The sequence below is a fragment of the Pan troglodytes genome, chromosome 9 (genome assembly GCF_028858775.2).
Source record: "Pan troglodytes isolate AG18354 chromosome 9, NHGRI_mPanTro3-v2.0_pri, whole genome shotgun sequence".
In the NCBI taxonomy this organism is placed as follows: Eukaryota; Metazoa; Chordata; class Mammalia; order Primates; family Hominidae; genus Pan; species Pan troglodytes.
In genome coordinates, this window is record NC_072407.2 from 119,165,773 (window position 1) to 119,191,081 (window position 25,309).

General features: G+C 47.6%; 2 protein-coding genes across 15 annotated transcripts in view; one reads left to right on the forward strand and one right to left on the reverse strand.

Moving 5' to 3' along the window:
- Positions 1 to 8,733, reverse strand: part of PCSK7 (proprotein convertase subtilisin/kexin type 7) — a 36,573-nt gene extending 27,840 nt beyond the window's left edge. For 12 of the 13 annotated variants that reach the window (XR_010147320.1, XR_010147319.1, XR_010147316.1 and 9 more), the window contains exons 1-8: positions 8,598 to 8,733; positions 6,919 to 7,038; positions 5,947 to 6,426; positions 4,776 to 4,910; positions 3,717 to 3,882; positions 2,488 to 2,578; positions 1,264 to 1,318; positions 641 to 779 (exon numbers count right to left, since the gene is read on the reverse strand). Coding sequence is in view for 3 of the 13 variants with exons in the window: in XM_024347527.3 (XP_024203295.1) it covers positions 641 to 779; positions 1,264 to 1,318; positions 2,488 to 2,578; positions 3,717 to 3,882; positions 4,776 to 4,910; positions 5,947 to 6,414 (1,054 nt within the window). In the remaining 10 variants the exon portion in view is untranslated. Of the gene's footprint in view, positions 1 to 640; positions 780 to 1,263; positions 1,319 to 2,487; positions 2,579 to 3,716; positions 3,883 to 4,775; positions 4,911 to 5,915; positions 6,427 to 6,918; positions 7,039 to 8,597 lie in introns of all 13 variants that reach the window. The other variant, XM_024347530.3, reaches the window with a different exon arrangement.
- A 226-nt stretch (positions 8,734 to 8,959) lies between these two features.
- Positions 8,960 to 25,309, forward strand: part of RNF214 (ring finger protein 214) — a 54,235-nt gene continuing 37,885 nt past the window's right edge. The window contains exons 1-6 of one of the 2 annotated variants that reach the window (XM_003313315.5): positions 8,960 to 9,295; positions 10,834 to 10,946; positions 15,164 to 15,674; positions 16,364 to 16,423; positions 21,015 to 21,155; positions 23,375 to 23,514. In XM_003313315.5, the coding sequence (XP_003313363.2) occupies positions 8,960 to 9,295; positions 10,834 to 10,946; positions 15,164 to 15,674; positions 16,364 to 16,423; positions 21,015 to 21,155; positions 23,375 to 23,514 (1,301 nt within the window). Of the gene's footprint in view, positions 9,296 to 9,320; positions 9,345 to 10,833; positions 10,947 to 15,163; positions 15,675 to 16,363; positions 16,424 to 21,014; positions 21,156 to 23,374; positions 23,515 to 25,309 lie in introns of those variants that run through there. The other variant, XM_003313316.5, reaches the window with a different exon arrangement.

Here is a 25,309-nt window from a genome sequence, read left to right on the forward strand (position 1 = left end):
CCACGTCCCTCAGAGCAGTCCTGATCCTCTTCTGAACAGGCAGTCTCAAGTGGCAGAGGGCATTCTGTGCCGCAATACCATTCTTTCAATAGGCTCTGGAGTACAACTGGCAGCCTTCTACCTTCATACCCACTTATTCATTCACATGCTTACTGTTTTCAACATTCATTACCCATCTACTGTGGGTCACACCCGTGCCAGGCATCAGGGCCATATGGAAAAGGCCGCAGTCCTAGTCTCAAGGAGCCTAGAGTCAGGTAGAAGTCAGCTAAGTAAATAAACACATGCTAACTGGGAGCACAGGCAAAGGGCACTTAATTTAGGCCTGTGGGGAGTCAGGGGAGGCTTCCAGCAGGCAGCAGGTGGCCCACAGAAAGACAGGCCAGAACAGAGGCCTAACCAGCTGTGGTGGGGTGGAGGCAGCTCGGTGATCTCCAGATGATGGCTTGAAGGTGTTCCCAGGGTATGCTGACATCTAAGGAAGTCCCAAGGTCCTCTGCAAGCAGGGCTAGTCCTATCTGAGCCCAAAGAGATTATTGTGCTCACACATTTAGACACACACAGAAGCTAGGATAAGACGTGTGATGCCCTAACCATTCGGTGACACATACACAGGAGCACAGAAACATTGGGTGACTACCTATGGTGACTGTGTAGATGGAGTTGGCGTAGCCATCGTAGTTGCAGTTGTCGTTGTGTTGGCCTCCGTTGCCACTGGCTACCACAAAGATGCTCCCAAAGCCCTGGCGACCAGCAATCACCCCATGTTGTAAGGCAGCCTGAGGAGCCAAAACATCAGGGTGTCAGTTGAGGAACCCACAGAAAGACCTCTGCCTACCACATCAGTCACCCTCTCCACCCCTTCTAGAAACAAAAGGAAAAAAGTTCAAAGGGCACTGGGCATGGGGGAAAGATTGGAAGATGGACCCTGGATGTGAGGGAGCTGTGAGTTGACTGAGGATTTGGGGCATCTGTGAGTTGAATGATGACTGATGGACACCCTCTGCTTATCAGAGGACAGGGTGGGGCCAGGCATGGGAGCTGAGGATAAGATGAAAGGGAAACAATCTCAAAGCACTGTTCCATTTCCCTGTCTAGGAACAAACGTCCCCTAGGCTTCCTGCCCCGACGTTAGGTGTTCTCTTCCTGAAAGGAGACTGAGCGTGGAGGTGGAGTGGGAAGATGGGTCAACTTGCAGCAGTTCTCCTGGGACTGTATGAAGAGGGCGTCCCGTTTCTCAGAGTCTTTGTGCAGGCCAGTTACCTTTCCAAGCTGATGGGGGCCATCCACTGTCTTCCCATCGTCATCTGGTCCCCAGCTGTTGAGAAATAAATACCTAGAGGGGACAGCCAGAGCCAGGCTGCGGCTACCCACCCAGCGCCTCCCAGTCTCAGCTGGCTGCCCTTTGACCTGCAGCTCTTAACTCCTCCCAAGGGTTCCACTTAAAGGCTTCCGTGATTAAAAGGCACAGGGTTCAAAGGTCCATCCCCTCTCCAAAGTGGAAAACAGAAGTGTGCTAAGGCTCTTCTTTTCCTTGTGAATGTCCCCATAGCCCATAGTGGCAGAGAGGGACAGAGGTCACTCATCTCCTCATCTAGGGATCAGAGACATGTAGACCTTTTTTTTTTTTTTTCCTGAAACGGAGTCTTCCTCTGTTGCCCAGGCTGAAGTGCAATGGCGCGATTTTGGCTCACTGCCACCTCCACCTCCCAGGTTCAAGCGATTCTCCTGCCTCAGCCTCTGGAGTAGCTGGGATTACAGGTGCCCACCACCAAGCCTGGCTAATTTTTGTATTTTTAGTAGAGATGGGGTTTCACCATGTTGGTCAGGCAGGTCTTGAACTCCTGACCTCAAGCAATCCACATGCCTCAGCCTCCCAAAGTGCTGGGATTACAGGCGTGAGCCACCGCACCTGGCCCAACTTGTAGGGTAGAAGGCAGAGCGTCCATGAACTTCTGTGGAAGCTCTTGGTTCTCAGGCTGAGGAGTTCTCTATTCTGTCTCTATCGGGAAGTGTACCCTGTGGATGATGTCATGGATTTAAGGGAGGTATGTCGGGGGAGGAACAGGTGCCATCAATGCCATGTGGGCCCCCAACCCCATTTCCTTCTTGTCCAATCCAGCACAGCCATGCCCTGAAGGTGCAGTGCATTGGCGTGGGGTGGGGAATTGGTGTTGGGCATTCAGCTGGCCTGTGGATGGAGAGGAAAGCCCGCTTTCTTGCAGAGGCCTTAGGAGTTTAGAAAACAAATAAATGTGCACAGGCCAGGGCTTCTCATGTGGCAATCTGATTACGGGGGTGACGGGGGCTTAAGGTTGAGTGCCCAGTGGCTGGGAATCTAGAGAAATGAAGGCAATGGACTTATTAGCTGAACCCAATGAGGAGACCCCTGCTCCGGCCTAAGTCAGCCCACTGGTTGGGATTTTGTTGGTGGATTTGTCCCAGGTGCTCCAGACTCTTGCCCTCTCATCCGCAGCTCTGCCTCACCTGCAGCTGTAGATGTCATTGATCTGATAGTGCTTGTTGAACGCCACTGCCTCCATGCTGTCTGTGAGAGGTCCATCCAGTACCCGGATACCTAGGCAATGAAGGCCACAGCAGCTCCTCACTAATGCTGGTCTCCTAGCCGGGGAACTGGGAGGTGGGGAGCCATATGTGGGAGACTTATTTTTCCCTACATGCTCTTTGTACATTTTGCATTTTTTTTTTTTTTTGAGACAAAGTCTTACTTGTCACCCAGACTGGAGTGCAGTGGCATGATCTCGGCTCACTGCAGCCTCCACCTCCTGGGTTCAAGCGATTGTCTTGCCTCAGCCTCGAAGTAGCTGGGACTACAGGCGCATGCCACCACGCCCGGCTAATTTTTGTATTTTTAGTAGAGATGGGGTTTCACCATATTGGTCAGGCTGGTCTCGAACTCCTGACCTCAAGTGATCTGCCTGCCTTGGCCTCCCAAAGTGCTGGGATTACAGGTTTGATCCCCGTGGCCCCCACGCCCAGCCCATTTTGCATTTTTACACCATGTATACGTATTACTTGTCCTCCCACCAAAAAAAAATATATAGAGAGAGAGACAAAGTCTGGCTCTGTCGCCCAGGCTGCAGTGCTGTGGCACTTTCAGAGAAGGGACTTGGACAGGGTTTCTGGCTCCCCCTGGTCTCATTTATGGAGAGCTACTGCCCTCTGCTGGAGTATAAGAGGAATAGTCTGTTCAGTCTGTAGGTTCCCAAGCACGTAAGGAGTTATGGTGAGCGCTTCCCCCTTCATTCCCTTCACCTTCTGCCTTGATGGACAGAGGTTGAGTGTGAAAGAACCACAGAACCACCTCCAGGGAGGAATAGGGCTGCTCAGCTCCCCAAAAAGGATGTAGAGCAGCCCGTGACCATCAGTGGGACTGGGAGCTGGGGAGCTGGGGAGCTGGGAAATGCAAAGGCTGCCACCATAGACGTATCGGATCATAGAGGAAAAACCGACAAGAAGGCACTTTGTAATTTATGGAACTATAAATAGAAAAACATGTTTGAAACACCACTGCACTGAAAAATCAATGAGCTGATATGTCCTACAGACACCTATTATAAACTCACTCTTGCTCTATGCTATGTGTGTCAGCTGGGCTATGGGATAAAGATGTTTCAGAGTAGGGAGGGGTGCAGGAAATGAAGACTGTGGTCACAGGAGCAGCCTACCAAGGCTAGGCTGGAGGCACAAGTTACCTGCGATGCGGCTCCCGTAGGCCACGCCCACGGCACAGAAGCTGTTGTTGGGCACAGCCGCGATCTCTCCTGCACATCGCGTGCCATGGTGGTTGCCATTCTCCACATCCGGGTGGGGCATGGGGTCAGGGTCATTAGAGTTGAGGTCATAGCTACCCTCAGGGCTCTGAAATATTTTGGAGGTGACATGCGGTCATTCACTGGTTAGAGGGGATCAGGTCCTGGGGTTCAGGGACAGAAAGGAAATGGGAGTTTGGGAATCGAAGCTAGGGCGACAAGCTCATTTCTCATCGTTTCTGTTTTTGAGATGGAGTCTCACTCTGTTGCCCAGGCTGGAGTGCAGTGCCACAATCTTGGCTCACTGCAACAACTGCCTCCCAGGTTCAAGTGATTCTTCCGCCTCAGCCTCCCGAGTGGCTGGGACTGTAGGTGAGCGCCACCACACTTGGCTAATTTTTGTATTTTTAGTAGAGACGGGGTTTCACCATCTTGGCCAGGCTGGTCTCAAACTCCTGACCTCCTGATCTGCCCGCCTTGGCTTCCCAAAGTGCTGGGATTACAGGCGTGAGCCACCGCGCCTGGACCCAATAAGCCCATTTCTATCTGCAAACCACACTGGCTAAAAGATATGAGCAAAGGACACTGGGGCAAAACTGAGAAGTGCCACAGCTCCCAGCAAACTTCTCTTGCCCATTATGCGAATGTGCCTACAGCTCCACGGCTTGGGAAACCTGGAAAAAAGGCAGGTAGGGCTCCCTAGAGACCACGCTTTAGAGAGAGGAAGGCACTCGGATTTCCAACAAGAGGGAAGTTGCCTGCAGGGGCCACTCCTTACTCCTCAGAAAAGGACTAGAACTGAGAGCAGGATTGTTCTCAGAGTTAGAGCCACCTGCTGTGCCTTGACTGCCTGGCTCGGGAAAAGAAGAGGATGAACCCCACCCCACCTCCCAGGCTCTTTTATTTGGCCCAAAGACCTCTAGAAAAGGGGACAAGACTGAGGCAACATCAAGAAGGAGGTAAGACGTGGGGGGTGAGGGGTGTCGTTCCAAGGCCACTCACATAGTTGGGTGCAATGTCCTGGATGGTGTGTTCCACTCCGTCATCCACTACCACCACCGTCACCCCTCGCCCAGTCACATTGCGTTCCCACACACCCGTCACGTTGATGTCCCTGCCCGGGCTCCGTCGGTTATTCTGTAAGAGAGACAGGGTGGAAATACAGTGACACATAGCACAGCCCAGAGGGAGATGAAGTTATAGCTAGCAGCCCCTTTTCACCCTTGGCCTCCACCAAAGAGCCAGACAGAGATGGCAGACCAATAGGTCAGGTGGGAACAGAGTCAAGGAGGAGCAGGTGAGAGCTCTGCCACAGCCTTGGATTCTAGGAAAGTTTGTCATCAGTCATGGGGGATTCAGGATAAAATGGTAGCTAGGGTGAAGGGTTGGATGATACACTTCTTTTTTTTTTTTTTTTTTTTTTTTTTTGAGACGGAGTCTTGCTCTGTCACCCAGGCTGGAGTGTGGAGTGCAGTGGCACGATCTCGGCTCACTGCAAGCTCCGCCTCCCGGATTCACGCCATTCTCCTGCCTCAGGCTTCCGAGTAGCTGCGACTACAGGCGCCTGCCACCACGCCTGGCTAATTTTTTGTATTTTTAGTAGAGACGGGGTTTCACCGTGTTAGCCAGGATGGTCTTGATCTCCTGACCTCGTGATCTGCCCATCTCGGCCTCCCAAAGTGCTGGGATTACAGGCGTGAGCCACCGCGCTGGGCCAGATGATACACTTCTTATGCCAATGGTAGTATCGTATCACTTATGTCATAGTGTTTACCATGTGTCAGGCATGGTTCTAAGTGCTACACATGCATACATTCACTTCCCCTAACCATAACTCTATGAGGTAGGCACTATTACAATCTCCACTTTACAGATGGAGAAGCTGAGGCACAGAGTTTAAGCAGCTTGCCCAAATGCACATGCTAGTAAGTGGCAGAGCTGGACCATGAGCCCAGGCAGCCTGGCTGCACCATCTGTGCCCTGAGCACTGCAGAACACCGGCCTCTAGAAGACAGTAGAAGGGAGGGAGAGCCTAGGGAAACACCACAGAACCGGGAAACGGTCCCTCAGGCAAAGGATGGAGGTGACTGAAGAGTGATATAGTCAAAAGCCCACTAAAGAACCGGACTGGAACCTACGCACCTGAAACTGCAAACTGCAGGACTGGACTCACCAGGTGCCATTGCTGCGGGTACTTGGGGTCATTGAAGTGGACGCTGCGCTTGGCCCTCCTTAGCAGCCTCTGCTCTGAGTGCCAGCGCACAGCTTCATGCCCAGCCAACACAGCCTCCACCTGCTGCCGGATGGCCTCCACCTCCAGGGCCGGCCTGTGCCCAGCAGGCTGGACAAAGAGGTAGTGCCCCTGAAGCTCTCCAATGCGTCCAGCATTCACCAGCCCTGCTGCCTGGGCCAAAGCATCCGCCTGCTGCTCCAGAGTCTCTTCCTCCCCGTCACCTTCCAGGCTTTCCAGGTGCACAGCCCAGCTCGGCCCCCCTGGGCCCTGGCCATCAGGCCCACCTGTCCCTGCCAGGCCCATGACCCAGGGAACCAGTAAGAAGAGCCCGGCTAATTCCAGCCAGAGGCAGGTGGGCAGGCCCAGGGGGGCATCCAAGTGTGGCACTTTCTGCCTCCCTTTCGGCATCAGAGCAGTGGACTGCAGACAAAGAAAAAGGATGTGGAAGAGATCAAAGAGCTGGTAACTGCAGGAATCTGAGAGGGAGATGCTGAGCCATCCATGTGTTCCCCCTGGAAGTCCCCAAGCCATGCCTTTTAAATTATGAAACATTTGATCCTCTCTTTTTGTTCACATTTATCCCTGACCAACAGGGATAAGCCCCCAGGTGGAGTGTGGGCCAGCACTAACACCAGCGGATGGCCTCCCACAGCAAGACAGCCAATCCTCACGACACCAGCTAATCCAGCAGGAGGTCCAGTTGCTCACAGGCACTGCGAGCAACCCCTGTTGCCACCCACAGGGCTCAAAGCACACATCGTTTCCACAAACTACTGGCTGCATCGTGACTGTTCTTTAGCAGAGACAACCCCTTCACCCCTACATTTAGAGGGGACATAAATCTTTCCCTAGCTGACTCCTCAGTCCAGTTGTCCTCAAGGCTAATTCCCCATAACAGGGCCCCGTGCCCACCTGGATTCTACATGAGGTTGAGCTCCTGGTCCGGCTAACCACGTCACACTCATGTTGTGCAAATGGAGAAAAGGCATCACTTTCACTGTGAGTAGTGTTGACTCAGCAAAGGCTACAGACCTGTGGGATCCAAGAACAGAAGAAATAATGTCCCACCAATCCCAGGGCAACAAGCTGAGGTTAGATAAACTCCAGGACCAGGGACCAAAGAAACTTCATTAATTGTCATTTCCAAAGATCTAAAATCGGTCATAGACTGGAGCAGAACTGGTATGGTGAGGCCAAATCAGTATAACACCCAAAAAACCCACTTCCTGTGCTATCGTGCCACCCTCTTTTCATTTTGTTCCCCAGAGGCCTAGCAAAAAACTGTTACCAAAGTGCCTCTTGAAAGAATAGGTAATAACATCCTAGAAGTCCAGGTGGTAGCTAACTTCCTGATTTGTGTATCCCAGGATACCAGGGAAAGTGAAAGGAGGGAGGTGGCGGGGGCGAAACAGGGAAAGCCAGAGAGTGCAAACAAAACAGAACAGGCACCAAGGACAAGCGGGCAACCAGGAGAGAACGAATGACGAGAGAACCTCACTAAGCAGCTACTCCTGTACTGAGCTCAGGAGGCTGGCTTCAAGGTGAGGACTCAGACTCCAGACTGGGACTCCAATTGCCTGGGTTTGACAGAACCAGGGAATTGGTCTCAGGAGCCCTCAAAAAAAAAAAAAAAAAGAGCCAAGTTAGAACTGGGGGACAGACAAATGGGGTGGCAGGACATGTGTGTACCTATGGTGGCTGGGCTCCTTTAAAAGCCTTTGCTCTCCACTGGGTCCACCCTGGGGCAGGGCTTAGTACTCAGATACACACCCAAGCGGCTCTACCTCAAAGCATTCCAGAAAAATGGGAATTTTACTAAAAGGCTTCCTGGAAAGGAGAACTTATGCCACCTCTCCTTTACCTCTAAAAATCTTCATACTACATTTCTTCCTCTCGTTTTCTCTTAGGTTTCCAGGCATATTCCCTCTCAATCCCTCCCTGCCCCCCGGAGCCTCAATTCTCCCAAGATATTTAGGTGTCTTCCCCAGTCTGCATACTCTACTAAGTAAACAAACTAACAAACAAAACCCTTGTTAGCCAGACAGTGGCCCCGCTAGGCAGACTCCTTCAGACTCAGTAGATCCCACCACAGATGTCAGGAAGAAAGAGAAGCAGGAGCTCCTTCTGTCTACTAGTGGCAAAGCAGCATTTTTATCCCCCAGGCTTCTGGGAAAGGAACCTTAAATGCCTTCTGAAAGCAGGTCTCAACCTCTCCCAACGGCTAGGCCTCCCTTTACAGCTCTTAATTGACAAGGGAGAAGAGAATGGGCAGCCCGGAGTCCAAGATCCTGCTCCCAAGCGACTGTCCTCGCTGTTCCACACCCGGCTCCTAGAAGCCAGCTTGGGTACCGGGTCAGTTTCCCAATTCTCCCTCCGTCGGCCTCGATCGCTCCGTGCAATGTGCCCCTCTCCTCATTAGCACCCACATTATCCAGGAATCCTGGGCCCTGGGGCCCCATCTCCTTGGGGTCCCCCACGCCAGGACCTCAGGCACCCTCTGTGCATCTCCCTCATCCTCAGACGCCGGCTTCCCCCACTTCTGGGCCCCCCTGACTACCCAGGTCCAGCCCCACACCTAGTTCCCAACTCACCGGCCCGGCCGCAGCTGCCGCCGCCTCCCTGCGGAAACTCGCGGCTTCCCGGGAGCCGGAGGAGCAGTGACAGCAGCATCACTTCCGCCCGCGGCGCAGCCAATCAGCGCGGCGCCTGCGGCCCGGCGACCCCCGCGGGCCACAGCAACCGGCGCCCGGGATCCGGCTCCCGCGGGCGGCCTACGCAGGCAGGGGCCGTGCGGGCGCTGGGGGCTGAACCCGCGGGCTCCGCCACCCCGAGTCCTCGGGGCATCTTCCACATGGTCCCTCTTCAGAAGGCTCTCCTTCATGGCGTCCTCTGTAAAGGGCATCTCGGTTCCGACCTTTAAAAGCCACTCGTTGCTCTTCTCCTTCTGACCGCCATGGCCCCGAATGTCCCTGTAATCTTCCCAGAGGGGATCCTGCCCACCCAGGTCGCCTTCCTTCTCGCAGTCGGCTCTCCCTTCTTCCCCGCGCCCCGGGAGAGTCCACCTGTATCTCAGGGGTCTCCCGCAGCATCCCCGTGCCCCGGCGGCGCCAGCTGTCGCCGCCAGAGGGCGCCGTCGGGGGCGGCGCGGCGCCACCGCGGCCTCTCCTCGCGGCCGGAGCCTCGCCCCCTCCGCTCGTGCCGCCGGAAGTGGGAGGTGCCGCGCGCGGGCCGGCGCTCAACCCCTCCCCCCGTGGCTCGGCCGCCCCCTCCCCCCGCTCCGCCCGCTCAGGTGCGTCCCGTCCCTCCCCCACTTTCCTCCCGGGGGCGCGGCGCGGGAGGTGTGTGCGGGGCGAGCGTGGGTGGGGGTTGCGGGGCGAGGGCCGGGCATGGGGGTCGGGTGGGGGGCGTGGAGGGTGCTGTGAGAACCGAGGCGGGGGTCCCGGCCTAGAAATGGGACGGGGGGGTGGCTGGCAGCGGGGTGGGGAGGCCGAGGGGAAGGGGTGGAGGGGGGTCTGGTCCGAGCCAGCGGCCAGCCTAGCAGTACCCTGTGGGGGGTGGCCAGGGCCACCCAGCGCCGCTTCCCCCCATTGTCCCCTTCCCGTCTGTCCCCTGTTCTCGCCCGAGGACCCGTGGCTCCGGCGCCCCTGCTTCGCTGGTGGTCGCCCCGGGTTGCGGAGTTCTTTTTGGTACACTCGACCCTCCAGCCAGCTGTTCCTACCCGCGCCACGGGCTCTCTAGCCACGGAGTTGCATGCATGACCCTTGTCCTGGGGTTTCGTTCACCGGGCGCAGAGGACCCCCAGCCCTGGGCTATGTTGGAGACGGGATGTTTGCACCTGAGGGAGCAGCAATGGCGGTTTGGGCCCATTTTCTCCCAGGAGCTTTGTATAATGAGGGAAACTGAGGCACAGAGGGTCTGTGGGCTGTGACTGAGGTGTTGACACAGCCCCATCTACCTGTCTGCCCCACGCGCTCTTCAGTGTTCCGGGGGGAATACGTGTGATGCTGTTAAAATAAAAGCGAGAATGCAGACTAACCCTATGTTCATCCCCACCTCCCAAGTATTTTGATTTTCTTTTCTCCTCATAAGGTCATAAGTTTGCTCTGCGGCATAAAAGATGACCTTTTGATTTTTAAAAAAGGCGTCCGTCCCAGTTCCCTTACTTGTGTTACCATGTTTTTTACCTTGTCTTTTTCACGCTAGAGAACCCAGGATTCTTTTTTGCACCACTAGTCACTCTGAAGAGTCTGTTCTTTGCTCAGTTAGTGGGTATCAGGCCTTTCCTATCTGTGGGGAGCACGCTGACAGTAAAAGATGCACCCTGGATTGCCCAGTATTGCATTACTTGTTGACTTACAGGCAGACACCTCCAAAAACTTCACTTAAATTAATGGAGAATGCTTTGAATGTAACAGCCATAAAGTGATTTAAAAACATGAGATCTGATTGATACTAGGCCGAAAAGTACGTCTTTTATTAAAAATGATAGCAGACAAGGTAGGCCTGGGACCACTTGGAAGATCCTGGCAGACTAAGATGTATTGTTTGAAATGACTACATTTCTGCCAAAAGTGAAAATAAGATCTTTGCACAGACTCCTAGATATTTATGTAAATACAGTGACTCCTGAGGATTGCTGCCCACTAGGACACTAGGACTTTGCATACAATGTCTCTTTTAGTACTCTTAAGTATTTTCTCCCGGAGCCCAGGTTTTTGTGTTTCTTTACTGCGACAGCTCTGTTGTGTGGACATTCTGAGGGGGGAGAGATACATTTGTTTTAAACTTTGGAAACTTGTAGCCTGTAATTTGTTTCTGAATGTACAGAGCATAATGGCAGCGTCTGAGGTTGCTGGTGTTGTGGCCAATGCCCCCAGTCCTCCGGAATCTTCTAGTTTATGTGCTTCCAAATCAGACGAAGGTCTCCCAGATGGTCTAAGGTAATGTGTGGACTCCTGACTGGGAAGATTCATTTGGGTAAAGGGTTTTTGAGATGGTCTTGTGTAGCTGGTCTTTCATTTTGGCTCTGATGGCACTGCACTAGCTTTTTAAAGGTACAGGACTGTCTGATCTATCTTTGTATTTCTGGTATCCAACACAGCACCTGATACTCAGCAGGCATGCTAAATGTTTGGGGAATAAATAGAATAGAATACATGGGGTCAAATTCATTAAAAAATGCAAACATTTTCCAGCCCTTTCCTACGTGGACTGTATGTTCATTTAACCATATGTTTATATGTTATATATGAGAAATGTTATATCGGTATGTGTACATGGATATCTATGTATACATACAGATACACAATTACCCAAACTTACATCTCATAGTAGCTAATATGATACATTGTTATGTACAGTGTTGAACTAAATTAGCTATATAGTCATCCCACAGTATATGCTGGAGATTGGTTCCAGGACTCCTACTGAGGATACCAAAATCTATAAATGCTCAAGTCCCTTACATAAAATGGTGTAGTATTTTTTCTGGGATAGGCATATGCCCACCCTACTTAAAGCTATTAAAAAGATAAAAAATAAATAAAGTGGTGTAGTATTTGCATATAACCTATGCATGTCGTCCCATATACTTTAAATAATAGGTTATTTACAACAACTAATACAATGTAAATGTTTTGTAAATAGTTGTGTTGTTTAAGGAATAATGACAGGTAAAAAAGTTTGTACATGTTCAGTACAGATGCAACCATCCAATTTTTTTCTGAAAATTTTTTTAATGGTTTCAAATCTATTTCACTTTTCTTTTTTTGAGATGGAGTCTCACTCTGTTGGCCCAGGCTGGAGTGCAGTGGCGTGATCTCGGCTCACTGCAAGCTCTGCCTCCCGGGTTTATGCCGTTCTCCTGCCTCAGCCTCCCCAGTAGCTGGGACTACAGGCGCCCGCCACCACGCCCAGCTAATTTTCTGTATTTTTAGTAGAGGCAGGGTTTCACTGTGTTAGCCAGGATGGTCTCGATCTGACCTCGTGATCCGCCTGCCTCGGCCTCCCAAAGTGCTGGGATTACAGGCGTGAGTCACCATGCCCAGCCTTTTTTTTTTTTTTTTTTTTGAGATGGAGTCTCGCTCTGTCGCCCAGACTGGAGTGCAATGGCGTGATCTCAGCTCACTGCAACCTCCGTCTCCTGGGTTCAAACGTCTCCTGGATTCCCTTGCCTCAGCCTCCCAAGTAGCTGGGATTACAGCCGCCCAGCACCACGCCTGGCTAATTTTTGTATTTGAGTAGAAACGGGGTTTTGCCACGTTGGCCAGGCTGGGTATTTTACTTTTCAGTGATTTATTTTTATATTTTAAAAAATGGACACAATAATTGTACGTATTCATGGGGGTACATAGTGATGTTGTGGTGTATGTGATGTATAGTGATCAGATCAGGGTAATTAGCATGTCCATCATCACAAACATTTATCCTTTTGAATATTTTCAGTCCATGGTTGGTTGAGTCCATGAATGTGGACCACATTCTACATAAAGAGGCTGACTGTGTATTCTTCCTCAACTCTTTGTTTTTTTTTTTGAGAGAGACTCTTGCCCTGTCCCCCAGACTGGAGTGCAGTGGTGCGATCTTGGCTCACTGCGACCTCTGCCTCCCGGGTTCAAGTGATTCTCCTGCCTCAGCCTCCCTAGTAGCTGGGATTATAGGCACCTGCTTGGTAGCCCGGCTAATTTTTGTATTTTTAGTGGAGACCGGGTTTCACCATGTTGACCAGACTGGTCTTGAACTCCTGACCTCAAGCGATCTGTCCGTCTTGGCCTCCCAAAGTACTGGAATTACAGGGATGAGCCACTGCACCTAGCTCCGTCAATTTTTTTGTTTTTTTTTTTGTTCTTGAGATGGCGTCTTGCTCCGTCACCCAGGCTGGAGTGCAGTGGCGCGATTTCCGCACACTGCAACCTCTGCCTCCCGAGTTCAAGCGATTCTCCTGCCTAAGCCTCCTGAGTAGCTGGGACAACAGGCGCCCGCCACCACACCCGGCTAATTTTTTGTATTTTAGTAGAGGCAGAGTTTCACCATGTTGTCCAGGATGGTCTCGATCTCCCGACCTTGTGATCCGCCCGCCTCAGCCTCCCAAAGTGTTGGGATTACAGGCATGAGCCACCGCACCTGGCCGTCCCTCAACTCTTTTCTAGTGTACCTGGGTCCCCTAATACAGTAGCTAACACTTAACTACAGTTCTATATGTGGTAACACATTTAATCTTCACAACAGTCCCAGGAGGTAGTGATGATAATATTCGCATTTACCGGTGAGGAAACTGAGACACAGAGAGGTTAGTAATTTGCCCAAGGTTTCCAAGCTATGTTGGAGTCAGAGTTTTGATAAATAAAATCAACTTCATACACTAGTAGTAATGGCAGCTAAGGTTTATTGAATGTTTACTGTGTGCCAGGCACTGTACTGAGTACTTTATGTGCATTATCTCATGTAATCCTCACAACAGTCCTGTTAGGTGGATAGTATTATTTCTGTTTTGCAAATGAGTTAACTTGCCGAGAGTCAAACAGCTTGTAAATGGTGGGCGGAGTCAGGATTCAAACTCAGGTACTGTATATGCCTGAATTTTTAATTTAGCACCCGCTCACAGTTAACTCCCAGCGGGAAGGAATCAGCTTCGAGTGTTTTTACTAATATTATTGAGACAGGCTCTCCATCTGTCATCCAGGCTGGAGTACAGTGGTGCGATCATGGCCTACTGCAGCCTCCATCTCCTGGGCTTAAGCAGTCCTCTCACTTCAGCCTCCCAAGTAACTGGAGCTACAGGTGCACGCCACTACACTTGGCTAATTTTTAAATTTTTATGTAGAGAGAGGGTCTTGCTATGTTTCCCAGGCTAGTCTTGAACTCCTGACCTCAAATGATCCTCCTGCCTTGACCTCCCAAAGTGTTGGGATTACAGGCATGAGCCATTGCTCCCCACCGAGGTAGTCTTTCAGTTGTTTTATTTTGAACTAGTACGACTGAGGAAACAAAGACGCATCAACTTGAATCCCCATTGCTGGTTGGGTATGGTTAAGAGTGTCAGTTATAGAATTAGTTTAAAAAAAGAGGGTGGGGTCAAAGAAATTAAACATAGGCGTAATTCCTGGGTGAAAGATGTACAATTGTGAATGTTGGATGTCATTGTAAATATGTTTTAAAGACCCCTTTAAAAAGCAGTACCTCACTTCAGCCTGGATGACAAAGTGAAACCCTGTCTCAAAAAATAAGTAAATAAATAAAAAATAAAAGCAATACCTTGAATGGCTGTGACAAGTGACAGAATATCCTAATGTTAAGCATATGTATACTTACTGTGTGGGATAAAATTTCTATTGACAGCTTCAATTTTGGATTCAAAATTGTACTTTAGACAACTTAAAGTGTAGGTTCTATAGTCTGGAAAACTGTTGAAGAACCTAAAAAGTGGTTCTGGTCAAAGATCTGTATAATGAGTTTGAATGAAAATTATTCTTGTGAAAGGTGAGAGAGGAATAAAAACAATACTTCTAAGTTAATATTTTATTATAATATTATGTATAACTAAATTAGTACATGTAACTAAATTAAATATTCAAACTAGTATTAGGCTAATTCATCGGTATCCCCAAAAGTTATTAAAATTGGCACTCAAAAATTATTTGGATCTTCAGAATCATTTATGTTTGGCCATTTACCGTAGAACCCAGGTTTTTGGCCAGCTCACGCCTATAATTCCAACACTTTGGGAGGCTGAGGCAGGCAGATGGATCCCTTGAGTACAGGAGTTCGAGACCAGCCTGGGCAACATGGCAAAACCATGCAAAAAATACAAAAAATTAGCTGGGCGTAGTGGCATGTGCCTGTAGTCCTAGTTACTCACAAGTCTGAGGTGGAGGATTGCTTGAGCCAAGGATGTTGAGACTGTAGTGAGCCTTGATGGCGGCACTGCACTCTAGCTTGGGTGACAGAGTTTAGACCCTCTCTAAACACAAAACCAAAAACAAAAAACTAGGTCTTAACCACCAGGCTATACTACCTGCATACGGGATAGAAATCATTGGATTGAAACTAAGTTCTTTCATTATGATAGTCAGGAGGGTTTACGTAGTCTAGTTTTGTTCTTCTAGTAGTTATGTTGAAAGTGTTATATACTTTTCTTGTTATCTTGTGTGTTTGATAGCACCAAAGACTCTGCACAGAAGCAGAAGAACTCGCCTCTGTCGAGTGTAAGTAGCCAAACAATAACCAAGGAGAATAACAGAAATGTCCATTTGGAGCACTCAGAGCAGAATCCTGGTTCATCAGCAGGTGACACCTCAGCAGCGCACCAGGTGGTTTTAGGAGAAAACTTGATAGCCACAGCCCTTTGTCTTTCTGGCAGTGGGTCTCAGTCTGATTTGAAGGATGTGGCCAGCACAGCAGGAGAGGAGGGGGACACAAGCCTTCGGGAGAGCCTCCATCCAGTCACTCGGTCTCTTAAGGCAGGGTGCCATACTAAGCAGCTTGCCTCCGGGAATTGCTCTGAAGAGAAATCCCCACAAGCCTCCATCCTAAAGGAAGGTAACAGGGACACAAGCTTGGATTTCCGACCTGTAGTGTCTCCAGCAAATGGGGTTGAAGGAGTCCGAGTGGATCAGGATGATGATCAAGATAGCTCTTCCCTGAAGCTTTCTCAGAACATTGCTGTACAGGTCAAGTGTCAAGTTTCTACTACTAAAATGTAATTGGGGGGTGGTGGGGTTCAGGGTGGGAGATATTTCTTCATATTTGGTGGAGAACTTGCTGGCTTGTTTTGTTTTTTGTTTTTTTTGCTAGCAACCATCATACTACTCTCATACAGTGCCATACAATGACTTCATTTTGATGTTCAGTAAATAAGAAAGCCAGTAGCCATTGTCTAATCTTATGGCAAGTAGGAACTTTATGACCTACGTGTAGTCTCTTTCACTGAGTAACTGATGAGTGCAGGACATTAGCATTCATATTTATCATCTTTGACCTTGCAGGAAGAATCCTTGTTAATTCTCTGAGTCACATCTTAAGAAGTACAGTGTATCCTGCCTTCTAGTGACGGGTGTGCTTTGTTGTAGGAGAAAGTATGGGCACAACAGACTGTAGAGGGCAGACGTCTCATCTCAGACTTGAGGCTTTCTCTCAGTCAGTCACTGGGTCTTGTTTGGGTTATTTTGTGGGACCGATGATTAATGCAGCGTGGATGTTGGTGTCCATTTGCCAGAACTACATTGCTTAGCTTGCTTGGAAGCTGGTAAGGGGAAAGAGCAAAAAGTTAGTTACCTGTGGCGGAATTCTAGGTGTTAGTGATTCTGCCTCTTTTAAAGTGTCTCTGAACGATTCTAAATACAACTTTTTTCCTTTATAGACTGACTTTAAGACAGCTGATTCAGAGGTAAACACAGATCAAGATATTGAAAAGAATTTGGTAAGTATTTAAACTGTCCTTGTTACATGAAGCCATTATCAAATAGAAGATCTAGAGGCGTATCATCTCAGTTGGAAAAGGTGCAGGAGTCCCTTTCATAAAATTCCTGACAGATGGTCAGGTGACTTTTCCTTGATCACTTCCAAAGATGGGAAGCTTACTACCTCACAAAGCAACCAGTTTAAAAAAAAATAGCTCTTATTGGCCAGGCACAGTGGCTCACACCCATAATCCTAACATTTTGGGAAGCCGAAGTGGGTGGATCGCTTGAGCCCTGGAGTTTGAGACCAGCCTGGGCAACACAGTGAAACACCATGTCTACAAAAAATACAAAAATTAGCCAGGTGTGGTGGTGCATGCCTATAGTCCTAGCTACTCAGGAGTCCTAGCTACTCAGGAGACAGGTGGGAGGATCACCTGTTCACCTGAGCCAAGGAGGTCGAGGCTGTGTGGGCCGTGATTGTGCAATTGTACTGCAGCCTGGGTGACAGAGTGAGACCCTGTCTCAAAAAAAATTAAAAAAAAAAAAAAAAAAAAGGCCAGGCACAGTGGCTCATGCCTGTAATCCCAGCACTTTGGGAGGCCAAGGCAGGCAGATCACCTGAGGTCGAGAGTTTGAGACCAACCTGGCCAACGTGGTGAAACCCCATCTCTACTAAAAATACAAAAATTAGCCAGGCGTGGTGGTGTGTGCCTGTAATCCCAGCTACTCGGGAGGCTGAGGCAGGAGAATGGCTTGAACCCAGGAGGCAGAGGTTGCAGTGAGCCAAGATTGCACCACTGCACCCCAGCCTGGACAACAGAGAAGCTCCATCTCAAAAAACAAAAATGAAACCTCTTATTAGATTTTATTCTGAGATGAAGATAAAACCCTTATAACTTCTTGCTTCAGGCCGGGTGCAGTGACTCACGCCTGTAATCCTAGCACTTTCAGAGGCTGAGGCGGGTGGATCACCTGAGGTCAGGAGTTTGAGACCAGCCTGACTAACATGGTGAAACCTCGTCCCTACTAAAAATACAAAAATTTAGACCAGGCACAGTGGCTCACGTCTGTAATCCTAGCGCTTTGGGAGGCTGAGGCAGGCAGATTGCCTGAGCTCAGGAGTTCGAGACCAGCCTGGGCAACATGGCGAAACCCCATCTCTACTAAAAATACAAAAAATTAGCCAGGTGTGGTGGCGTGTGCCTGTAATCCCAGCTACTTGGGTGGCTGAGGCATGAGATTAGCTTGAACCTGGGAGGCAGAGATTGCAGTGACCCGAGATCGTACCTCTGCACTCCAGCCTGGGTGACAGAGTGAGACTCTCTCAAAAACAAACAAACAACAACAAAAAAACAAAAATTAGCCTGTAATCCCAGCTACTTGGGAGGTTAAGGCAGGAGAATTGCTTGAACCCAGGAGGCTGAGGTGGCAGTGAGCTTCTTGCTTTAGGCCAGGCGCAGTGGCTCATGCTTGTAATCCCAGCACTTTGGGAGGCCGAGGCGGATAGATCACGAGGTCAAGAGATTGAGCCCATCCTGGCCAATATGGTGAAACCCCATCTCTACTAAAAATACAAAAATTAGCTGGGTGTGGTGGCGCATGCCTCTAGTCCTAGCTACTCAGGAGGGTGAGGAAGGAGAATTGCTTGAACCCGGGAGGTAGAGGTTGCAGTGAGCTGAGATTGCACCACTGCACTCCAGCCTGGTGACAGAGTGAGAATCTGTCTCCAAAAAAAAAAAAAAGTTCTTATTGTAGCTTTCTCTTGAGCTTTATGGAATAAATCCAGTTCCTTTCCTGCTTGTTAGCCGTGTGTATATTTGAAGTTTTTTTATGCCTCCTGCTCTTATTCTCTTACTCCCCAAGTTCAAACCTTTCCAGGTGAAACATCCTCAGATGTTTTTAGTATTCTTTTTGATACTATTTTGATACTATTTTCCATTTCTTTATCATCATTCTGGTTACTTTCACTTAGACATGTTCTATTTTATCAATATTTGTTTTAAAAAGTGATCTTGAGAACCATATATAATAGTACAGATACAGTATAATTACTTTATAATACAGTGGGATCTCTCAGTATCTCTCATTCTAGACACTATTTCTTAAGCTTACATTGACTTATTTTGGCAGTTTTTTCATACTGTTAAGCTTTTAGTCAAATTCCATCCAGTCTTTTTTTCATGTATTATTTACTTGTGTCTTTTTAATTTTATCCCCAGATAGTTGGCTTTTGAAGAGAACGTCACACTTACCTTTGTTAAAATGCTCCCTTTGATCCATCCCTGGCCTTTTGTGGCTAAAACTTCCACCTTTAAGTATATGGATATCTAAATGTACACTTTTTAAAGGGAAGGTAATGCTGGGAAAGGCACCCCAGGAAGAGGTCTTTAGGGTAGGATATGTTAATTTATGAAGAGTGGTATAAAAAGGGAAAGTGCTTGTAGCAACCAGATAAGAGAGTGGATATTTGGTGCAAGTTGAAGAAATTGAAGGGCATACGGAAAAAAGTTACTGGTGTACATTAACCAGATGAAGCCAAGAAAAGTTTTAAAATAGAGACTAGCAACTTGGGACTTAATTGTAACAGTCAAGTAGATGAAACAGGAACGAATGGAAACCCAGCAAGTTACTGGGCCAGAAGAGGCCCAGGGTTGAGTTTTGTTTGGCTCTATCTTTTGGGTGGTAGTGAGGTCCACATGCTTTTAAAAAGGCAGTGAGGCCTGAGGCCGGGTGCAGTGGCTCACACCTGTAATGTCAGCACTTTGAGAGGCCAAGGCAGGGGTATCACCTGAAGTCAGGAGTTCAAGACCAGCCTGGCCAACATGGCAAAACCCCATCTCTGCTAAAAATACAAAAATTAGCCGAACGTGGTGGCGGGCGCCTGTAATCCCAACTACTCTGGAGGCTGAGGCAGAGAGAATTGCTTGAACTCGGGAGGCGGAGGTTGCCGTAAGCCGAGATTGCACCACTGCACTCTAGCCTGGGCGACAGAGTGAGACTCTGTCTCAAAAAAGAATAATCTACTGGTTTCAACTTTTCTTTGGTTAAGATCCTCTTTCAGAATCTTTTGGAAACTTTGAATTCTTATCACAGAAAAATATATACATTCATCAGTTGCAGAGAGTTCAAAGATTCCGAGGTCCACCTGTAGAATCCAGGTTCAGAATCCCTGGAAAGGTGTGATGCTGAGTAATCAGCTGTTTGGGACACGTTAGTCACATTTCAGTACATGGACTAAAGATTAGCTTGTCCCAAAGCCAAGGTCCTATCTTGAGAGCCTTTTTTATTTTTTATTTTATTTTATTTATTTATTTATTTATTTATTTTGAGATGGAGTCTCGCTCTGTCACCCAGTCTGGACTGCAGGGGCACAGTCTCTGCTCACTGCAACCTTTGCCTACCAGGTTCAAGTGATTCTCCTGCCTCAGCCTCCCAAGTAGCTGGGATTACAGGCATGTGCCACCATGCCTGGCTAATTTTGTATTTTTAATAGAGATGGGATTGCACTATGTTGGCCAGGCTGGTCTCGAACTGCTGACCTCAGGTGATCCACCTGCCTCAGCTTCCCAAAGTGCTGGGATTACAGGCGTTGAGCCACTGCGCCCAGCCTTGAGAGCCTTTTGTTAAAATGATTATAATATGATATTTTCCTCATTTGTTTTAAAAATTTTTTTTCTTTGAAAATGGTTATTATTTAATGAAAAAATTCAGTTTAGTGCTCTCAGTTTAAATATTATATGGGCTACTTCATACTAAATGTGTTTTAAGTTGACCCTCTTCAAATTTTAGTGTCCCTTTGAAAGGTAACCATTGATTTTCTTGATTTACTGACATGGGGGTGGCAGAGCTAAACTGTTTTCAGAAGCACTTCTATTTATTTATTTATTATTGTTATTTTTTGATAGAGACCAGGTATTACTATGTTGCCCAGGCTGGTCTTCAGCTTCTGGCCTCAAGCAGTCTTCCTGCCTTGGCCCCTCAAAGCTGAGATTATAGGCTGGAGCCACCGTGCCTTGCCTAGAAGTCTCTCTTCTAATCCCGACTTTATATGAAAGCTTGCTGAGTTGTTCAGTCTGAATACCAGGTTCCCAGGCCTCTTTAGTGGATCCATCAGTTTTCAGTGTTGTTAACCAGTAAGGAATCATGTTCCCGGATGCTTTTTTGAGACAGAGTCTTGCTCTATCGCCTAGGCTAAAGTGCAGTGGCACGATCTCAGCTCACTGTAACCTCTGCCTCCCAGGCTCAAGCGATCATCCCACCTCAGCCTCCCAAGTAGCTGGGACTACAGTGGAGTACTGGCATGCCCAGCTAATTTTTGTATTTTTTTAGAGTCCAGGTTTTGCCATGTTGCCCAAGCTGGTCTCGAATCCCTGAATGCAAGTGATCCGCCCGCCTCAGCCTCCCAAAGTGCTACAGTTATAGGTGTGAGCCACCATCCCCAGCCAATCTCATCATATTTTACTGAATATAGCCACATATGGCTAGTAGAGTAGCTTCATTATTGGATAGTGCGGTCATAGAGCTCTATACAATGCCTTGGACAGGCACTGGTGAATGTTTCTTGTGATTAAATTAGGAAATAAGCTTTTCTTGTCTTGTTCATAATAGGATAAAATGATGACAGAGAGAACCCTGTTGAAAGAGCGTTACCAGGAGGTCCTGGACAAACAGAGGCAAGTGGAGAATCAGCTCCAAGTGCAATTAAAGCAGCTTCAGCAAAGGAGAGAAGAGGAAATGAAGAATCACCAGGTATTTTGCTTATATTGAAATTGTCAATGAGTTAAGCAACAGTCTCTGATCAAACTTTAATTTTTTAAAAAACTTTATTTATTTATTTATTTTTGAGACAGTCTCACTCTGTCACTCAGGCTGGAATGTGGTAGCATAATCTTGGCTCACTGCAGCCTCTGTCTCCTGGGCTTAAGTGATCTTCCCACCTCAGCCTCCCAAGTAGCTGGGAACACAGGTGCGTGCCACTATGCCTGGCTCATTTTTTGTATTTTTGGTAGAGACGGGGTTTTGTCATGTTGCCCAGGCTGGTCTTGAACTCCAGACTCAAGAAATCCACCCGCCTTGGTCTCCGAAAGGAGGCCTTTTTATTTCAGTTAACTCAAAAATAAAATTAAAGTTTGAGCCATCCATGCTCGGCTCAAACTTTAATTTTATTTTTGAGTTAATTGAAATAAAAAGGCAAGGCGGGGTGTGGTGGCTCACACCTGTAATCCCAACACTTTGAGAGGTTGAGGCGGGTGGATCAGTTGGGTCCAGGAGTTCGAACCAGCCTAGGCAACATGGCAAAATCCCATCTTTACCAAAAATACAAAAAATGAGCCGGGTGTGGTGGTGTGCACCTGTGGTCCCAGCTACATGGGAGGCTGAGGTGGGAGGATCACTTAAACCCAGGAGGCAGAGGTTGCAGTGAGCCGAAATTGTGCCACTGCACTCCAGCCTGAGTGACAGAACGATACCCTGTCTCAAAAAAAGTATTAATACTCATAGACTTTTTTTTTTTTTTGAGACGGAGTCTCGCTCTGTCACCCAGGCTGGAGTGCAATGGCACAATCTCGGCTCACTGCAAGCTCCGCCTCCTGGATTCACGCCATTCTCCTGCCTCAGCCTCCCGAGTAGCTGGGACTACAGGCGCCCGCCACTACGCCCGGCTAATTTTTTGTATTTTTTTTAATAGAGACGGGGTTTCACCATGTTAGCCAGGATGGTCTCGATCTCCTGACCTCATGATCCACCTGCCTCGGCCCCCCAAAGTGCTGGGATTACAGGCGTGAGCCACTGCGCCAGACCACTCATAGACTTTTAATAGAGAATGTTCGGATAAATTAGATACATCCATATGTTATGCAGCTATTTTTGAATTAGATCGATATTTATTGACATAATACATTCATGTCAAGTAAAAGAAATCAGAATGCAAAATAATGTATGTAAAATGACCCCATTTAAAAACAACAACAACAACAACAAAGAAATGCATACCTAAGTATACATGTCTTTGTGTGAGCATAGAGAAGGATGTGAAAGCATAATACAAAGCAGTTAACACATTGATTACTCTTATGGGTGGAAGTGGTATGAAGTGGGGGAGTGACTCTTTATCACCTTTGTATTATTTTACTTTTTTTTTGATACTGGATCTTGTTTTGTTGCCCAGGCTGGAGTGTAGTGGGTACAATCAAGGCTCACTGTATCTTTGACTTTCTGGGCTCAAGCTATCCTTCCACCTCAGCCTCTCGAGTATCTGAACTACAGGCATGTGCCACCACACCTGGCTAATTTTTTTTATTTTTTGTGAGACAAGATCTCTGTATGTTGCCTAGGCTGGACTCGAACTCCCGGACACAGTGATCTTCCTGCCTTGGGTTCCCAAAGTACAAGGATTATAGGCATGAGCTACTGTGCCTGGCCTGTTTGACTTCTTATTTAAAAAAAAAAAAAGTGTGCGTTTGTACATATGTATGTCTGTGTATATATATGTGTGTGTGTGTATATATGTATGTATTTGTTGTTGTTAAAGAGTTAAACAAACAAAACCCATACATAATAAAGTAGAATCATAACAAAATGAAAAAAAACAATATTTGTTGGATGTAACAGACCCTCCCTGGTACAAGAACACCTTTCTCAGCATTCTTGACAGGTGTTCATTCAGCCTTTATTTGAACACCAGTAATGAAGAGCTTACTGCTTCACAAGGCAGTATATTCCATTTTTGAACAATTGCGATTGCTAGAAATTATTTTTCCTGTTGAGTTGAAATCTGCATTACTATAACTTTCTCCTTTAGGTCTGAATACTGGCTTTTGGAGCTACTCATCAACCACATTCTTTCAATTCAATTTGAATTCACTGAAGTCAATACGTGAATTTGTGATAGTTGAAAATAACCTTTGCATCAAAAGAACTAACTTATTTTCTTTTTTATTTGTGTGTGACTGTAATTGTGTGGAACTCAGGAGATATTAAAGGCTATTCAGGATGTGACAATAAAGCGGGAAGAAACAAAGAAGAAGATAGAGAAAGAGAAGAAGGAGTTTTTGCAGAAGGAGCAGGATCTGAAAGCTGAAATTGAGAAGCTTTGTGAGAAGGGCAGAAGGTAACTGATGTTAAGAATAAAAACCCTGTGTGTATGTATATATGCATGAGGGGCCAGACCCGTTTGTATTTGTAGTTTCTTTCCCTTCGGTTTAATTTTTATTTGAAAAACAAGTGTACAAGTAAAAACTCTCCAATAACTTTAGCTTTTTCAGTATCAAACATTAGACTTAATAGAAAAAAGTTCAGAGATTTATTAAATACTTTGAAATAATAACAGTTAATTGTTGAGTCCCAAGTGTGGTCAAGAGTTTGATACGGGCTGGATGTAGCGGCTCACACCTATAATCCCAGCACTTTGGGACACCAAGGTGGGAAGATTGCTTGAGGCCAGGAGTTTGAGACCAGCCTGAGCAACCTAGCAAGACCCCCTCTCTACAAAAAATATAAAAAAAAAATTAGCTGGTTGTGGTGGCACGTGGCTGTAGTCCTAGCTACTTGGGAGGCTGAGGTGGAAGAATCACTTGAGCCCAGGAGTTCCAGGCTGCAGTCAGCTGTGATTACGCCACTGCACTCCAGCTTGGGTGACAGAGCAAGACCTTGTCTCTTAAAAAAAAATTTTTTTATATGAATCTAACAGCGATCTCACTTTATAACCTGATATTTGCAAGTTCAGACCATGGGACAGGCACAGTGGCTCACGCCTGTAATCCCAGCACCTTGGGAGGCTGAGGCAGGTGGATCACGAGGTCAGGAGATGGAGACCATCCTGGCCAATATGGTGAAACCCCATCTCTACTAAAATACACAAAGTTAGCCGGGCGTGGTGGCGTGCACCTGTAGTCTCAGCTACTCGGGAAGCTGAGGCAGGGGAATCGCTTGAATCCAGGAGGCAGGAGGCGGAGGTTGCAGTGAGCTGAGATCGTGCCACTGGACTTCAGCCTGGCAACAGAGTGAGACCCTGTCTCAAAAAAAAAAACAAACAAAAAACAAAGTTCAGACCATGAGCATACTTTGAATGATTACATTTATGTTATTCAGCATCCAAAGTAAATTTCAAACAGTAACATTGTAAGCTGTTTGTGAAAGAATTATTTAGTGGATTTGTGTCCTTTTCTGGGTACTGCAGAAAAAGCAAAGTGGGCATAGAATTTGGTCAGCTTCTCAATTTTCTAAGTTTCTTTTTTTTCTTTTTTTGAGACGGAGTCTTCCTCTGTTGCCCAGGCTGGAGTGCAGTGGCACGATCTCAGCTCACTGCAAGCTCCACCTCCCGGGTTCACGCCATTCTCCTGCCTCAGCCTCCTGAGTAGCTGGGACTACAGGCGCCCGCCACCATGTCCGGCTAACAGTTTTGTATTTTTAGTAGAGACGGGGTTTCACCATGTTAGCCAGGATTGTCTCGATCTCCTGACCTCATGATCCGCCTGCCTCGGCCTCCCAAAGTGCTGGGATTACAGGCATGAGCCACCGTGCCCAGCCAATTTTCTAAGTTTCTTAAAATGACCTGTTTAGAAATCATAATAACTGTGAATACTCGGTTGATTTTATTTAAATTCTACCAAAATGTTTTTTGTTTATCAAAAAAATTTTGGCTTTTGCTAATGCGTCAGACTGCTAAGTTAGCAAGCTCATGTGCTGAATCATTTTCTGAGTCTCCAAGATAATAATTGTGAAGCTCAACATGAGGAATTGTGTTTGAGAGAGGGCTTGTAGACCAATCAGTTGTTCTGTTGAGAATCTAGTGATACTGAATGATTAGAAGGTGGGTCAGTTGTCTATAATGATAATTTTCCAGAAATTATGAGGAGTGTAGCTGGAATAGAACATTATCCTAGCCACTGTTAGTGATCAAAGCA